General features: G+C 27.3%; 3 protein-coding genes across 3 annotated transcripts; all 3 read right to left on the bottom strand.

The window, feature by feature from the left end:
• Positions 1–395: 395 nt before the first annotated feature.
• On the bottom strand, positions 396–1,279 carry LOC129610842 (putative odorant receptor 92a). The gene is made up of 3 exons (XM_055523597.1): positions 921–1,279; positions 653–854; positions 396–557 (listed from the first exon to the last, which is right to left on the bottom strand). The coding sequence occupies exons 1-3, from the start codon at positions 1,277–1,279 to the stop codon at positions 396–398; spliced, it is 723 nt and encodes a 240-aa protein (XP_055379572.1).
• A 1,606-nt stretch (positions 1,280–2,885) lies between these two features.
• Positions 2,886–5,363, bottom strand: LOC129610839 (phenoloxidase 2-like). Its single transcript, XM_055523594.1, has 7 exons — positions 5,181–5,363; positions 4,946–5,118; positions 4,231–4,861; positions 3,879–4,172; positions 3,474–3,810; positions 3,156–3,408; positions 2,886–3,087 (listed from the first exon to the last, which is right to left on the bottom strand). The coding sequence occupies exons 1-7, from the start codon at positions 5,361–5,363 to the stop codon at positions 2,886–2,888; spliced, it is 2,073 nt and encodes a 690-aa protein (XP_055379569.1).
• A 3,320-nt stretch (positions 5,364–8,683) lies between these two features.
• Positions 8,684–11,164, bottom strand: LOC129610838 (phenoloxidase 2-like). The gene is made up of 7 exons (XM_055523593.1): positions 10,982–11,164; positions 10,729–10,901; positions 10,029–10,659; positions 9,671–9,964; positions 9,270–9,606; positions 8,955–9,207; positions 8,684–8,885 (listed from the first exon to the last, which is right to left on the bottom strand). Exons 1-7 carry the CDS (start codon positions 11,162–11,164, stop codon positions 8,684–8,686), a joined length of 2,073 nt encoding a protein of 690 aa, XP_055379568.1.
• Positions 11,165–12,586: the final 1,422 nt, after the last annotated feature.

Here is a 12,586-nt window from a genome sequence, read left to right as displayed (position 1 = left end):
ACTTAGACATTTCTTTCCAGTTGTCACAGATGTGCAAGCATTTTTTATCAGCAAATCTTCAATTCATTTAAGAAAATTACATGTATCATTAAACTTTACGATTATTGTTAATACAGAAGGTGCTCTAACAAAAAGTTGTGCAGCGTACTTTGGTGCTTACTTTTTTAAAAATTAATTTTCTTATTTAAAACGGTACAAATTCCATTTGTTATTCATTCTACTTTCATTTGTAATTTTTGTGCTGTGCAACCAGACACGTACAATAACACATTAAATTTAAATGTCTGACTTAAATTTGTTGAATGCAGTTCTCAAAAGAGCCAAAAATTGATATGAAATTTGTATCACCTTGAAAAATAATTTATTTAATTATTTAGCAATAATTTTAATAAAAATCATACTTTAGTGAAAGTTTTCAATGAAACAACAGCAAATCCATTAGCATTAATTATTGCAGGCTTTTGAGATCTTGTTATTATAAATAAAATACATTTCTGATAAATAATGTCCCCGTTGAACCAAAAATGTTCATAAGCAGATTTTGAAACACCTTCACTCTTTAATATTATGTTTTATAGAATAAAAAAATTAAATAATGTTAATTTTTTTTTAAAATTTAAAATTACAAGTACTCGTATATAGGTTTACTTACTGACTGAATTAGTTCTTCACCCAAATATGAAATTATATAAACGCGAACAATTTCATATAATAGAAACCACATTCTTCTTAATATTTCTAAAATTTCAGCACCACATGCAACTTGAAATCCAATAAAACAAATTATAATGGATGATGCCAAAAAATTGAAAAGAACCGCCATTGAAAAAGTATTATTTATGGTTTCAGTTAAACTATATTTTTAATAAAATAAATAAATTAAAAAAAAAAATCTTATATTTCCATAATTTTGATCTTACTTTAACATTTCTGTATGATATTTAATTATTTTAATTAATTTAAGTTTTTCCTTATTCATCTGATTCCGATTTGGTTTCAATTGTAAAATCTCTTTTGAGATTATACTAAAATATGTGGAGCATAACATAACCATTGACATTAGCAATAATTCAATGTATAAAGTTGAAACAGTTCCAACAATACTTATATGAATTTGTTGGGCAATAACTAAACCATAAATCCATTTATTACTTAATTCAAATGGATACCAAACTGGATATATTAAATCAGTATAAAATGTTGTCGAATTCTCATACTTATAATGTTTAACAATATTTTCAGCTGTAAAAGCAAAAATATAACCAGCTAAGGCTGCCATTAAGAAAAATATTTCAATTATATGTAATATTAGAGTTTTTTTAATTGATTGCTTTATAAAATTTGAATATTTTATTTCAATTTCCTTTGTGAATCTATTTGATAATTTTGTAAAAAATAAAGTTATTTCATTTTTACGCCACCATACAAGTAAACATTTTATTTGAGCTAATAATAAAAATACAACACAGGACAATGATTCGGTAATTTCAAGAAATGTTGAATATTCAAATTCAGTTAGAAAGAAATTGGCAAGAAATGCAATCGATATTAGACCAACATTACCAAAACCGAAAAAAAATAGAAAATTTTTTAATTTAAAATTTTGTTTAAAAATATTTTTAAAAGGTTCAATTCCAACTATTTTTGAACAAACGATCGGTAAAGTAATAAATTTATTAGTTAAATTTATTTGAAACATTTTTAAAAGAGTAAGCTATTTATCGCGATTAGCAAATTTCAAGTAACTGACTTGGTTTTTTAAACATTATGCAAAGTTCATTTCCAAAATAACAATTTTATATATATGAGCAGTTAATCATTACATTCGAAGACATCCAGGTATTAATGAATTTTTTATGTGTGCCAACATTAATATTGCAAATTTTAATGGTTTTGAATTATTGAAGGTGTCATATACGAAAGTTCGAAAACATTTTTCCTTAAATTTTCTATTTTCAATTCAAAGCCTTGTAATTGACCGTTTACTAAAGCGCAATTTACAATTGAACTTGCATTGTGGTTATAAAATTGACGTTAGATCTATATTTTGCTAGATGCCCATATTTCGACAACAATATTATTGGCTCGTCGCTAATTAAACAATCTTCTCTTCGGGAATTTAAAAAATAGTTAAATACCAAATTATATGATTTGGGATTCTTTTGGTGATTGATACTTTAAGTTGTTTGTCGATACATTTTTCATTTCTAATTTTTATTAGTTCTTGAACTTGATCCAAAGCAAATATTCAATTATTCAAATATTAAACATCCTATTACCAGCGTTGCAAATCCTATTATTAAAATGCATTCTTATGATAGCAATTATTTTAAAGGTTATGTCAAGTATGCTATAATTATTCAATTACGAAAAATCATATATCTACATAGAAGTCCTTTTAATATAAAATTAAAAGGATTTAAATCAAGTCCCTTTGATAGGTGTAAAATAAACTATGTGCATGCAGTACTGTATAGCCTTGTTATCACGTATAAAATGCTCAATACTGCAGTTTATAGGAGAAATTTTTCCGTTTTTCAATTATCAGTAATTATTTTTGTGAAAATGTTCCAGTAAGTAATTTATCGAAAGAGAATAAGAAAACAAAGCACTTTAGTTAAAATATTTTATATTTTATTATAAAGACCTTTAAAAAGATTAACATGGGATACGTAAGTATATAGAAGAGTAAAATGTAAGGTAAATATATTATAAATGTTTCGGCTTTGGCGTAATTATTTGGTTATTAATATTATATAGATAAGTTATTATAGAAGTGAATAAGCATAGAAATAAGGTGTTTTTGATATCAAGTTGAACATAAAAAGTTAAAAGAACATTCTTGGAATTATGATCTTTCGTTATGATTTTGGAAATTTCCTTTCTTATTTAGTTCTGTCTACCAAAATATCCTGGAATGTAATTGTAATAATTTGTTTCTTCATATTTGGATAAGGAGCAATAAAGTCATCCAATGTTGCAGCATCTGACATTCTATCGAATGGGAAACCCATAGCACGCTTGTCCGGATACAATTTATCCTTAAGACCACAAAATGAGTAAGCATCACCACATGGATTTACAGCACTTAAAAAATAAATTTTTAAACACAGCATTATTTTAAATTTCAAAATTTTGATTTATAAATTTTATACCTGTTTGTTTGGGTGACGGCATCATCGTCATAATTGGAAATCATTACAAACAAATCAAACTGCATTCCCTCTTTTCGACCTTTTGGAATTAGTAAATGATCTGGCCAACCACAACCACAAAATTGGAAAATAGCTTTTTCACCAGGATCTTTTGGTTGAAATTTTGTACCAACACGACGGAAGGAACGATGGAACGGTATGGTAACATTTGATTCATCAGAACGTCTCTTTATGACATTTTGACCTGGTTTCACTAATAATTACGCATAAAATGAGTTTTCTAAAAATTTACTATATTGTTAAGTTTGTTATACTTACTATTTACTTGGTATTTATCCAATTCAATAGCAAAATCACGTTGGTCGTTGTAGCTCAAATCCATTCCCCTCTCATCTTGCTTTACACACAAAAATAATCTACATGTTCCTGATTTTTGAGTGCCGCTGTTGTTTGAAACATTAATTGTGTATTCAAATGGAGGGTGTTGCAAGTGAGTAAATTCAGCAAAAACATTTCCATTTGGACCAAAATCTAGACCGGCTGCTAAATCAACATCAGATTTTTGCCAATAAGTTAACAATTGATTTGGTGCTGTTCTACCTGTGCTCATTATTTTGCATTCTATGCCATTAACAACAATTCCATCATTTGACAACTGCAATTATATAAATGGAAATTAACTATAATATCTTTAATGAATTCCTTTATAATTAAAAGTTCTACTTCATTTGGTTGATAAGGTGGTAATAAATCTTTGTATTTTTTAAATATTCCATCAATAAATCCATGCCATCTATAGAATATAGGATCTCTCATTGCAGTACTGACATCACCCATAACGCCAATTTCTTCTAAATGTCTTCTTTCCGGGTCATGACACAAAGATATCAAATTATGCCCCATATTATGTAAATTTCCATAATATTGACGGTTTGGAGTAAGTGCAGATGCTTCAATCATATTACCAAGTATATCAATACCTCGTAGCTCATCCAATGGCATATTTTGTCCTCGAGTCTGCATAAAATCATTTTATTTTATTTCATGTATATAATTAGCATATCACCAAACTTACTGATGTAGCAAATCCCTTATCAATAGCTTCATGAACTCGATCAACCCAACGTTTAACATCACCAATTTGTATAATATTATCATCTCGATTAACATCATGTAGTTTACTATTATTCGGTCTTCCTGGATATGTACGATTATTCAAACTATTTAAAATTTTTGGAAAATATCCTTCTTTAATCGGTTCATCTAAATTATTGAATGGCTTTAATTTAGCTAAATGATTACAAATTCTTTCAGTATTATATCTGGCAATGATCTGATGATGCATATAGTAAAATAATTCACCGCGTCGATCTTTATTTACTACTTCTAAAGGTCCGCTATCAGGATATACTAAATGCCAATGCCAATGATGACTGTTTACACCAATATCTTCACGAAAATAGAAAAGTCTTTGTTCTTCTTCACGATCGGATGCAGTATAATTTTGTGGAATATCAATTTTTGTTCTATCGCCTTGACTTATAAGAGTACCTTCTGCACGAGCATCACGAAAAGTTCCTGGCTCAACAAAATTTTGAGGGAAAAGTTCTACGATAGTTGGTACATTAACTGAGTTACCAATATCTTTACGATGTTGACAGGCGACGGAAAAACAATATTGAAATAAGAAAGGATTGATTCGTTCTCTAAAAATAAAAGAAATAAATAAAAAAATATTATGATTGCTCATCGAAAGTACAAAAATTTTAAATTTGTTGTTTCTAACTTACCGAGCATAAGTGCTAACCGATATAAAACTTTTAGGATCAGGTGCTTTCAAAAATATATCAATTAATTGTCCAGCACATTCCTTATGTTTATCATTAAATAGAGAGAATGGACGTTTTAGCGGCACAGCGCTAGTGAAATCTAAATTTGGCGGTGGAACTTCTCTCACTGGAATCTGCAATTTATTTGAAATTTCTTTATATTCAAAATACCATGTTCTGTGTACAATTATATTACCTTAAGCTGAATATTATCACCGAAACGGCTATCAACTTGAACTTTTGACGTATCCTTATAGTTTTCCGTCAAATATGATTCTGGTAAAACGAGTGATGAACTTCCATCGTCTCGCGATGTGAATGATGGTTCAAGTGGACGTTGGAATAACAAATTAATTGCTTTAATGTCTTCTTCAGCCATTGCCAACTCTTGTTTTAAAAGTTTATAAAAATTATTTTTAATTTGCAGTAATGATATTAATTGCACTCCGATTGAAATGTGAATGTTTCTAACAACCAAATTTGCACTGCATTTATACAATTGCATTAAACCACAGATTAATTGATAAAAATATTAAAACATTTTGTCTGTCTTATATAAATTAGGTCGTGGCTTTGCATTTGAATTCTCTTTGTTTTTCAAATTAGCTCTTATCGAATTTTAAATTGCTTTAATTATGAAAAAGAGCTTATCATTTTGGAATTTACGATTGTAGGCGTTAGATTTTTTTATCTATGCAATTCTAAAAAGGGAAAATTCGTTTTAGTTATTAAAAGCTTTTGCAGTTTGGAAATAATTGCACGCTAAATTTAATTTTTTTTTTTAAATTAAAAATCAAATTCATAAAGCATTGAGATTTACTAAATTCTGGTGAGTTTTTATAATTATCTATTACGTAAGCACACAAATACATGTATACCTTCAAAATTATTATTCTTGATTCCTTGAACACATCCCTCCTCAAAAACGTTGTCTTTGATTTTAATTAGAATTTTTTATATTGCATAAATTTAAAGCCTAATTTTTTGAATTCAACAAAATTTGTTCAATAATTTTTATAAATAATAATTTAAAAATTTATATTTGGGATAAAAATTTTAAACATGACAATGGTACAATGTCAAACAAATTAAAAAAATAATTTATTTCATAAACTTCATTTAAGGTGAGTTCAAATTTATACAAGGTGTCTCGTATATGAACAAGTTAAACTTATATTGTGTTACTAATGATTCCGCGATTAAAATTATTTATTTATTTATTGGCCAAAAGTAATAGATCAAGAATTCTAAACAAAACAGAAGAATTAATTGCATATATTTTTTTAAAGCAGCCAGTGCTCAATGACTATAATAAATAGCACCCCCATTGAAGCATAAAATAATTATATATTTTACTGCAATTATGTGCAGTTGAATCAAAAATATTAAATTACAAAATATTATACGTTAATAATAATATGGATACAACAAAAATTGTAAAGATATTTAACCTATACCTTAAAACTAAACTTAAAGCTAACATTTACAGGCTTAAATCTAAGAAAGTTATTTCAGAGAATAGAGTTTTTTATAATTAATTTGTGGATATTTGGAATTTATTTAGCATACATGAAAACTTTATTATCATTTTTATTGATTTCATTTAAGTTCGTGAAACGTTAAAGTGTATGAGAACAAAATTAAAATTTTCAATAAAATAATTTTGATCTAAATGATATGAAACTCTTAGCAGGAATTAATCACGTAATTTATTTTATTTTCAATATTTTCAGCAACTTCACTATTCCATTAAATACTTAATAGCTATAGTTGACTGTGTCAACTGTCAATACGAATTCATAATACCGGTACAAATAAATGATTTTAAATGTCGGAGATAATTGTCATGCAGTTTCATACAAACTTTTGATTTTTATATCTGTAGTGCTAAGTTATACACATGTGGTATACTATATGAATCCATAGATTAAGTTACAAAAATTGCACTTAATTACATAGTAGATAGTTGTGTTCAATCCAGTGCCTTAATACATTACCAATTTATTCTAAAAATGGAGGGAATTGGTAACAAATGTCATATATATGAAAGGCTATTTTCTAGACCACATAATTTAAAGTAAGAGTGTTGAAAACAAAGAACAATTAAATCAATTGCATTATGAATGATACATATCATATAATATGAGACTGGAAATAAGGAAATCCGCGTTGTTATTTAAAAACAGCTAGAAATTTTTCGTCTCAAATGAGGCATAAAAATATATAATAGAAAATAATAATGTTAAATAATTTAGAATTCAATTGTCAAAAATTTAGGTAACTCCAAGTTCTCTAAACATGCTATTATTCAGCAAAATACTATTTTATATACCGCACGAGAAAATTTGCAAACTTTATGCAATAAAAATTTTAAAAAATTATAATTTTCACTATGCAGTGTGAATTTAATTAAACAGATTCAACTGAAATAAATTTTATATTTTTATAAGTGAAAAATATTCATGAATTTTGTGAATATTTACATATTTAGGCATTTTTATATTTAGGCATTTTCAAATTACCAAGTTTATGTTCGGTTTTGATTACAATATTTATTTTTTTACTCACATTATTAACACACTTATATACAAGAAGTTATTAGGTTCGTTCTGTATCACACTTTTCATTCAAATTACAACGATTTTTTTAATTAAATCTGTGTGATTACTTATTTTCTCTCAATATTTCAACAAGAAAATATTTAAAAGTTTATGATTTTGTCACCTTTCGAATCCAAGTGATTGAATGCTGTATAGGTTTTTTTTTTTTCTTACTCAGTGAAAGTAAAAAGTAAACAACAACATAAGGTTCAATAAATAATTTTTTTTAATCACATGACTTTTCGAATCTAAGACAGATGTTGCAGTAATTGCAATTAATATTTGATAATTTTCTCACACACTATTTTTAACTTCAAACAAGTACTATTGGCGTTAATATTTTATTTTCATATTTATATTATAGTTTTCCATTTATGTTATTGGGAGAGAAACTATTCAAAATTTCAACACAACACAAAAAAAAAAATGATTATAAAATAAAAATTGCATAGAGCTTCAAGTCGCAAATTATTTTTCCTTTTTGGCTGGGAAAACAATAAAAACCAAGCGTGTAAGATATTAAAACTTTAAAATAAGACAAGAACACTTCAGTTCTGCAGGTCAAATATGTGACAACTGTGGAAACCTTTTTATTCTAACTAGAAAAATTATATCGTACATATGGAGATAAAATTAATCCTTAGCTGTGCAATATTATAAGATAAGCGCTATTGTGCCTCAGCAAAGGTTAAAGAATTTGGTTGAAGATTGTATTGAGCAAGAACACACGATCTTTACTGCGAATGTCAACTTTCTGTTTGATTAAAATTTTATTAAGTTTTTTAACAAAAACCTAAGGGTGAAAAATATAAAAATAAAAATATTTTAATTTTTTAATTAAAGCATTTTTTGGCTTTTCTATATTTTGATTAATAATGTATAAATGAACACAATTCAATTTCGATTAAATATAATAGATTTTATAAAAAATTAATAGAAATAAAATATAAAAGTTAAGTAAAGAGCAATATGTTAATGTTTCGACTTTTGCATAATTATTTGAGTATTAATATCATAATTTTTTTAGTAGAAATTAATAAGAATCTTAACAACACATTTTTGTTATCAAGTCAAAAGTAAAATTTGAAAGTTATCCCATCTATTTAGTTCTGTCTACCAAGAAATCTTGGAAAGTAATCGTAACAATTTGTTTCTTCATATTTGGATAAGGAGCAATAAATGCATCCAATGTTTCTGCTGAAGCAGTTCTATCGAATGGGAATCCCATAGCACGTTTGTCTGGATATAATTTATCCTTAAGACCACAAAATGAATAAGCATCACCACATGGACTTACAGCACTTAAAAAATAAATTTTTAAAAGACCACGTTATGTTCAATTCCGAAATATCAATTTCTAAATTTTTTACCTGTTCGTTTGTGTGACAGCATCATCAGCGTAGTTTGAAATCATTACAAACAAATCAAATTGCATACCTTCTTTTTGTCCTTTAGGAATTAATAAATGTTGTGGCCAACCACAACCACAAAATTGGAAAATAGATTTTTCTGTGGGATCCTTAGGTTGGAATTTTTCTCCTAGACGACGGAAAGAACGGTCAAATGGAATGGTGACACTTGATTCATCAGAACGTCTTTTTATTACATTTTGACCAGGTTTCACTAAAAATGAAGTTGGAAAATAAAATTTAATGAAAATTTAAATTTTAATTTAGATATCTTACTGTTAACTAAGAATTTATCTAATTCAATAGCAAAATCACGTTGATCGTTGTAGCTCAAATCCATTCCCCTCTCATCTTGTTTTACACACAAAAATAATCTACATGTTCCTTGTTTTTGAGTACCGCTATTGTTTGAAACATTAATTGAATATTCGAATGGAGGGTGTTGCAAGTGAGTAAATTCAGCAAAAACGTTTCCGTTTGGACCAAAATCAAGACCAGCTGCTAAATCAACATCAGATTTTTGCCAATAAGTTAATAATTGATTTGGTGCTGTTCTACCTGTGCTCATTATTTTGCATTCTATGCCATTAACAACAATTCCATCATTTGATAACTATAATTACACAATTCAAACGGAAATTAAATACAACATCGTAATCAACATTAAAATTTCTTACATCATTTGCTTGATAGGGTGGTAATAGATCCTTATATTTTTTAAATATTCCATCAATGAATCCATGCCATCTGTAGAAAACAGGATCTCTCATTGCAGTACTGACATCACCCATAACACCGAATTCTTCTAAATGTCTGCTATCTGGATCATGGCATAGAGCAATAAGATTGTGACCCATATTATGTAAATTTCCATAATATTGACGATTTGGAGTTAGGGCAGATGCTTCAATCATATTGCCAAGTATATCAATACCTCGTACTTCATCTAAAGGAACATTTTGCCCTTGAGTCTGTATTAAAAATAATTATTTTTTAAATGTACAACAATTAATTATAAAGATATATAACTCTTACCATTGTAGCAAAACCCTTATCAATTGCTTCATGAACTCGATCAACCCAACGTTTAACATCTCCAACTTGTATAACATTATTTTCTCTATTAACATCAAACAATTTACTATTATTTGGTCTAGCTGGGTATGTGCGATTATTCAAACTATTCAAAATTTTTGGAAAATATCCTTCTTTAATTGGATCATCTAAATTGTTGAATGGCCTTAATTTAGCTAGATGATTACAAAGTCTCTCAGTATTATATCTGGCAATGATTTGATGATGCATATAGTAAAATAATTCACCGCGGCGATCTTTATTAACAATTTCCAATGGTCCGCTGTCAGGATATACTAAATGCCAATGCCAATGATGACTGTTTACACCAATATCTTCACGAAAATAGAAAAGTCTTTGTTCTTCTTCACGATCGGATGCAGTATAATTTTGTGGAATATTAACTTTCGTCCTATTGCCTTGGCTTATAAGTGAACCTTCTGCACGGGCATCACGAAAAACTCCCGGCTCGACAAAATTTTGAGGGAAAAGTTCAACAACAGTGGGTACTTGAATTGTGTTACCAATATCTTTACGATGTTGACAAGCGACGGAAAAACAATATTGAAACAGGAAAGGATTGACACGATCCCTGAAATCAAACAAAAATCATATAAAAAATTATAACAGTTCAGTTGAAATTAAAACTGGTCAAGCTCACTTGGTGTAAGCAGAAAGTGAAATAAAACTTTTTGGATCGGGAGCTTTCAAAAATAAATCAATTAATTGCCCAGCACATTCCTTATGTTTATCAATAAAAAGAGAGAATGGCCTTTTAATTGGAACAACACTTGTAAAATCTAAATTTGGTTTTGGGATTTCTTTCAGTGGAATCTGTAATTTATTTAAAATAATTATGTGTGTGTTCAAATATTGCATTTGTTAAAAAATTTTTTTATTTACAAATATTTTACCTTTGTTTGAACATTATCACCAAAACGACTTTCAAATTCAATTTTTGAATTATCCTTATAGTTGTCGGTAAAAAATGATTCCGGTAAAGTGAGTGATGAATTTCCATCGTCTCTCGATGTGAATGATGGTTCAAGTGGACGTTGGAATAACAAATTGATTGCTTTAATATCTTCTGCGGCCATTGCGGATATTTGTTAAAATTATTTCCAAATAATTTAAAAACGATTTTAATTTCACTCTGGTTGAAGTGAGAATGCTTCTACTGAGAAATTTTCACTGTATTTATACAATTGAAATTTACCACAAGTTTTTTGATAAAAATTAAAAAGCAATTCGTTTGCTTCCATACAATTTCTGTTGTGGTTTTGTACTTTTGTTTTCTGTGCATATTTTTGGAAATAAGTGGAACTAAATATATTGATAAAAAAAATTGCTGCTGCTTAGCCATTGAAAATTTTTTATTCTGATAAAGTTAGAATTTAGTATATGATTTTAGTATATTTCGGATGTAAGCGTAAGAACATTCAATGCGTTGTGCCGCAATTTTAGTTTTTTCTTTTGTTTTAATTTTTTTTTATCTTTATTTGAAATATAATTTTAAAATTCAAAATATTTGAACTGACAAGAATTTCAAAATACTTTTCATTGTAATAAAAAATTTATAAAATTTACCGGGAATAAAAAATAAATTGAACAGATCATTAAATGAATTTTCTCTATTGAAATTAATTATAATTAAAATTAAAAATTAATTAACAATTATATGAGATTTATTTAAATTTGTAAACTCATCCGCCAAGTATCGAATCGATTGTGTCATTCTGAAATAAACAAATAAATTAATAAACAGCAGTAGGTACAACACATAAGCTCTCAAATTTTCACATAAATAATGAGACTTAAAAATGTTGTCTCTTTTAATCACGGACTTAAGAAAGGGGTTCTATAAATTTATTCAAGAAAACTTTAAACAAACTCTGGAACAAATTTTTACTTTTTACTTTATTTTGTTAGGGGTAAAATGTTTTCTGTTTAAGCATTCCTTTTTAAACTAGGCTATTGAAAAAAAATTTTCTAAATGAATACGTAAATTTCATATATTCAAAATTTATTCAAAATTTTGCACCAATATTGTTCTTTTTAATCAAAAAGTCTTTTATATTATGAAAACTAGTTTAAAGAAAAATTTTATGTCACAATTCCTGGAATTTTTTTAAAAGCTGCACTGCTATAGTAAATTGTGAAAACCAAAGCAAATTCTGCATACATACTCGTATATGAACATATATATTTGGAATTTAAACATGTGGGGAAAACTCAGTAAAAAAAATTATTTTCCCAATAGTTTTCGAAAATTAGTTTAATATAAAATGTCGCATTGATCGGAAAACTAAATAATCAACTGCACAGTTTATGTACATATAACTAAATTAAAGGCTCTTGTGAAAGTGGATGATTCATTTTTGATTCTTTATAGCTTTACGAAAAAAACCAAAATATTTTCTATGGAAACTTAATTTTTTTTGTTGCTCACAAATCATTTTTTTTACTACAAATGCCCAAAGTGGTAAACTGAAAAATAAAAATATTTAAATTTTGTTAAT

Source organism: Condylostylus longicornis, unplaced genomic scaffold (assembly GCF_029603195.1).
Source record: "Condylostylus longicornis isolate FDR11 unplaced genomic scaffold, ASM2960319v2 ptg000048l, whole genome shotgun sequence".
Classification (NCBI taxonomy): domain Eukaryota; kingdom Metazoa; phylum Arthropoda; class Insecta; order Diptera; family Dolichopodidae; genus Condylostylus; species Condylostylus longicornis.
The sequence above is the reverse complement of the archived record's forward strand: the minus strand, read 5'-3'. Positions and strand labels throughout refer to the sequence as shown.